The following is a 5,343-nucleotide window of genomic DNA, read 5'->3' on the forward strand; positions in this document are numbered from 1 at the left end:
CCACGGAAATGGGGGCTCCGCACTTTGAAACCACTCAGGAGGGGAGCCTGTTGGTGCCACGGACCCCAGCATCCCTGGTCTGACTTTCACTCAGGCACTTGAGGTGACTCATGTCGCAGTGATACTGGGGGCTCACCCACATGTCCAGTCACTTCTCCCTTCTCCCTGGTCCACCCACGCCCGACCCAGGCAACAGTCCCAGCTCAATCCCTGTTCAATTCCTATCTCCCTGCAGCCACCCTCCCCTCCCCAACCCCTACTTCTCCCACAGCCCAGCCCCCTAAGCCCACCCACTTCTAAACCTGTCACTCAAATATCTCTGATTCTCCTTCTGTACCCTCTTCCCCCTCCCTCTTGCCCTCCCTTCTCATTCACATTCTTTTTAAAAAAACTTATGACAAAATAAAGATAATGTAAGATTTATTATCTTAGCTATTTTTGAAAGGCATTAAGTGCATTCACAGTTATGCAACAATCCTCACCCTCCACCTCCAGACTAGCTCCTCATCCCAAACTGAAACTCTGTCCCCAATAAAAACTAACTCCTCTTCCCCAGCCCTGTCCTATTTTCTGTCTCTATTAATTTGATTACTCTACAAACCTTATATAAGTGGAAGCATATATTTGCTTCTTGGTGATTTCACTGAACATGGTGTCCTCAAGTTTCTCCCGCATTGCAGAAGCAGTCAGAATTTCCTTCCTTTTAAAGGCTGAATAATACTGCATTGCATGGATGCGCCACATTTTGCTCAACCATTCAAATGTTGATTCATACCTATTTGAGTTGCTTGCACATTTCAGCCATATTGAAGAACCACGTTTTAACCATTGTGATGAATGTTGCTGTGAACACGGATGTACAAATACTATCTCTTCGAGACCCTGCCTTCAGTTCTTCTGATTATATGCCCAGAAGTGGAATTGCTGGACCATATGGCAAATCTGGCTTCCCAAGTGGTGCTAGTGGTCAAGAACCCACCTGCCAACACCAGAGACCTAAGGGATTTGGGTTCGATCCCTGGGTTGGGAAGATCCTGGAGGAGGGCATGGCAACCTACTCCAGAATTTTTGCCTGGAGAATCCCGTGGACTGAGGAGCCTGGGGGCTAATGCTTGGCAAATCTGTTTAATCCTTGAGGAACCTCCATACTGTTTTCAAGAACAGCTGCACCATTTTACATCCCAACCAGCACTGCACAAGGGTTCCTATTTCCCCACATACTCCCAACACTTGTTATTTTCTGGGGTGCTGATAGTAGCCATCTCGATGGGTGTGAGGTGGTATCTCGTTATGGTTTGGTTTGCATTTTGCTGATGAACAGTGATGCTGAGCATCTTTTCATGGGTTTATTGGTCATTTATAAACCTGCTTAGGAGAAATGTTTATTTGAGACCTTTGCTGACTTTTTAATGAGCCGCTTTGTTTTTTGTTGTTGCATTTTAGGAGGTCTCTGTACATTCTGGATATTAACCTTTTATCAGATACACAGTTTGCAAATATTTTCTCCATTCTCTGGTTGCCCTTCACTCTGCTCACCACTCGCATTCTTTAATGGGTAATTTCTTGGGCACCTATCTGTGCCAGCCCATTAGGGCCAAACTGACTGTGGTGGCAGGCCACCGTGAAGTCATCAAGCAGCTTCTCTTACGTGCTGACAGGCAGCCAAGACCCTGTCCACCCCAGGCCAGACCAGGACTCTCCTCCCCGCAACCGGCCCTAATCAAGACGAATGTAGGAGGGGACCATAGAGTTGAAGGTCCTCCGGAGTCTAGACTAGCCAAATGGTGTTGGTGGTGATGGGGAGGGGGGAACCATAGAGTTGGCCGCCCTCCAGCGTCTAGATTGCCACGACGGGGCACGCACCGGAAGAGGCAGTCAGCGGGCCGGAAGTGAGCCAGGGACGCTGGGACTGTGTGAAGAGATGAAGCCGGCGGTGGACGAGATGTTTCCCGAGGGCGCCGGGCCGTATGTGGACCTGGACGAGGTGAGGCGGTCCGCGCCGGGCCGGGCCGGAGCGGCTCCACGTCCAGCTCTCGGGCGCGCTTCGGGTCCGGGCCGAGAGAAGGCAGCGGCCTGCAGGGCCCCGCGCTCGCCCTCCCCGCGGTGCCTGCCTTAGCGCTGGGCCCCTGGGAAGCCTGTGGGAGGCGGCCGGTGCTGAGGCGAGCGTCGGTGCCCGCCGCCTGGAGGGCACCCCTGGGTGTGGGCCCCGCTCTGGAGGGCGTGCTGCCGGGCGGCGGGGGCGAGCCCCCGTCTGGGAGGCGGGGAGGCGAGGGCCCGGCTGACGGCGGGGCTCGGGAGGGAAGCGGGCACCCGCCGGGGAGCGGGGAGAGGGCCGTTTGTGGGGGCCGTGCGCAGCGCCGTGCCCGGTCCTCCCCTGCTCCAGTGGGTTACAGGAGGCTCCTGTGGTGCTGGTGTTCCGTGGTCTCCAAGTGTCAGGCCAGCTCCCCAGGGTCAGGGCCTCCGTTTCTCTTACTTACAGCCCGGGGCGGGGGGGGACAGCCCCAGCCTGCGTGCTCCTGGAGATAGCTGCGGAGAGAGTCATTGCCAGCCCCAGTGTATGGGGAGGTTGGCGGTGCAGGTTGTTAGAAGCCCTCCCACGGCTTAGGGGGGTGGGCCAGCAAAACCTTAGGAGTGCAGCTGACTGCAGCCAGATGCCGGAGGCCGTGCTGGGTGGCATGGGGACGGGGGAGGGCGTCTAAGGGAAGGCACGGTCATACGGTTTAACGTGCGGGCCAGACCTTTAGGTGCCTAAGGGAGAGCGGGGGATGAAGCCGGGAGGTGGGGGGAGATGGGGGCGCGGGCAGAGGGCACCAGATCTTGAATTGCTCCCCGCTGTCCTGGGATGGGTGGGCTCTCCATACCCAACTCCAGGAGGCTGTCGCCCTTCCGCTAACCCTGCTTCTCAGCTCTCACTCCAGGCGCTGCCTTAGGCAGGTGTGGGGTCCCTGGAAGGCTCTACTGTGGGGGTGGTGGGCTCCGCAGATGGGCAGAGAGAGTGGGGTGGTGTGAACCGAGGAACAGGAAGCCAGAAGAGGGTGTGAATGAAGGCCAGGCCTCCAGGGGCCAAGTCCACACCGCTGTCACTGCAGGGCTTCCAGTGGTGTGCAGGGTGGGGGGTGGGGCTAGCTAACTGAGGAGAGAAGGGAGGCCTCTGAGAACCCTGGTTGCTGAGAGCAGCCGCCCGCAGCTCTATGGGGAACTCAGGAGGTGCTCAGCTGTCTGAGCCGGAAGAGGTGGACAGACAGCCTGGGGGGTGCTGGGAGTCAGGGTGCAGAGGGACCAGGGTGCCGCCCCCAGAGGCCTCTGCTGTCGTGTCCCCACGTGACCTGAGAGGCTCAGAGTCCTCATGACACCGCCCAGCTTTGGTACTGACATTGTTTTACTGCCCACGCTGAGGGGTGGCCGGTGATAGAACCCCCACCAGAAGAACCCCAGGTCAGCAGGTCAGTTTCTCAGGGGAAACGGCTTAATTCTCAGAAGAAGCAGGGGGCATGGAGAGCAGAGGGATCGGTGGGCTCAGTGGGGCCTCTGTGGCCAGGCCAGTGGGGACAGGAGCCCCCTCCCGTGGTGTGTGCAGGAGAGCTGCCGTCCAGGCAGGATTCTCTGTAAAAGGCATGGAGGAGCCTAGGACCCCAAGACCTGAGGGGACCTTCCCGTCATTCCTCCAAATGCTGCCTGCCTCCCCCCTGCTCCAGCCACTTCCTTCCCTGGACTGAATTTGGTCCCTGACCTGGACACTTTCTGCCCAGAAGTGGTATGGAGCCCGTGAGGCACTTATCCTTCATTCTCTCTGAACACCCCGCTGACATAACCTTTCCTTCCCCCAACCAGGCAGGAGGCAGCACCGGGCTCCTGATGGACTTGGCAGCCAATGAAAAGGCAGTTCACGCAGACTTTTTTAATGGTAAGGATGCCGGCATTGGCTTGCCTATTTCAGCCGATGTTTCTTTTGCAGGTTATGGGGTGGAGCAGCTTCAAGAGATGAGTGACGTGGGTTGTGGCCAGGTCCTCTGTCGTTCTTGGACTGCGGTGCAGCTGTGGGAAATGGGCTACCCTGTTTTTCAGGAGGGAGAGGAGCTCCTGTCCCGCGTGGAATCTGAGCCCAAGACTGTGGCAGCGTCCGCCCGCCGGGCTCTCTCCGCGCTCCTGACGGCTGTGCTCTGGGCTCCTCCTTTCGCCCGGGTGCTCATCCCCAATGCCTGTGCGGAGCAACAGTGCCCTCTTGCTCCCCCTGTGCCTCTTCTCTGAGACCAGCAGCTGTTCGTGTTCGAGTTCGGTGCTAGTTTGAGGAACATGGGTGGAGTTTTACGAAATAACAGTGAAAAACGAACTTTATAGGAAGTCTTCATCCACGTTTGAGGGGGTATTTTCTTGTTCCCTTCCGATTTCTTAGGGCATTGTTCCTACAGATTTATTAATCCTTACCGAGGGTTAAATCGTAAGTAGAAACACAAGACCGCTCTCTCAGGAGAGTTCAGTGGTGTTTTCTCTCTCATCACTTTCTTTCATGCAGGGTGCCTGTGACTACAAAGAACTTTGGTCACTGGTCAGTGGCAGCTAGGATTTTATCTTGCCCTGTTGGTTTTTGCTGGCCCCAGACCCCTCTCAAACCTGAGCCCATTTTCTCTGTTCTGTTCAGGCCCCCGTTGGCTGAACAGAAAAGCCAGGCTGTGTTATGAGGACAGGAGGTGACATTTGGGCCCCTGGAACTGAGTAGCATTTAAGTTCTTTAGGGGAGTGGGTGTGGGGGCACGGGGTGCAGAGGTCTGAGTGTTCTCCAGAGTCACTCGTGAGCCTCACCCGGGCAGGAGTGTGTGCTCGCCAACCCGGCACGACCCAACCCCACTCCTCCTCTGCCAGCCTGGGGGCTTAGAGGCAGTTGGCTGTATCTAGGGTTCACGTTCACGGATTTTGGACAGCAGCTCTTTAGTTCTGACAGAAGCTCTGTGGGAGGGACCCAGGCCGCCTTGCCCAATGAGCACAAGAGCGGATGAGGGCCTTTCTCCCCCAGAGGCCAATTCCTCGGAAAAGGGAAGGAGCTCGAGCTTGGCTCGGGCATGCTGCCTGGCAGGTTGTGACGGCCCAGCATGTGGGAGGCGTTTCCCTGCCAGGAAGCCCAGTGGCCTGTGGAGGGGCTTGTCCTGAGCCCTTTTCACTCACCGAACAGACGGCTTTGATGGTCTCTTGTCCCCGAGGCAGTGGGTTCTAGCCCTGAACCGGGCCCGCTGTCTTCACTCACGTCTTACAAAACAGGAGCGTCTTCGAGAAGGGGCGGGCCGAGACAGCTCCATGACGAGAGCCTGATGGGTGGCACGGTGCCTCCAGGGGCGCCTCCAGGCTGGG

The 5,343-nt window shown here is 57.0% G+C and overlaps 1 protein-coding gene across 1 annotated transcript in view; it reads left to right on the forward strand.

Moving 5' to 3' along the window:
- The first annotated feature begins 1,855 nt into the window (after positions 1-1,855).
- Positions 1,856-5,343, forward strand: part of MYEOV2 (myeloma overexpressed 2) — a 4,634-nt gene continuing 1,146 nt past the window's right edge. The window contains exons 1-2 of the mRNA XM_010835936.1: positions 1,856-1,984; positions 3,832-3,904. Of these exons, the coding sequence (XP_010834238.1) occupies positions 1,922-1,984; positions 3,832-3,904 (136 nt within the window). The 5' untranslated portion in view covers positions 1,856-1,921. The remainder of the gene's footprint in view (positions 1,985-3,831; positions 3,905-5,343) is intronic.

Source organism: Bison bison, unplaced genomic scaffold (assembly GCF_000754665.1).
Source record: "Bison bison bison isolate TAMUID 2011002044 unplaced genomic scaffold, Bison_UMD1.0 scf7180017845594, whole genome shotgun sequence".
NCBI classification, from domain to species: domain Eukaryota; kingdom Metazoa; phylum Chordata; class Mammalia; order Artiodactyla; family Bovidae; genus Bison; species Bison bison.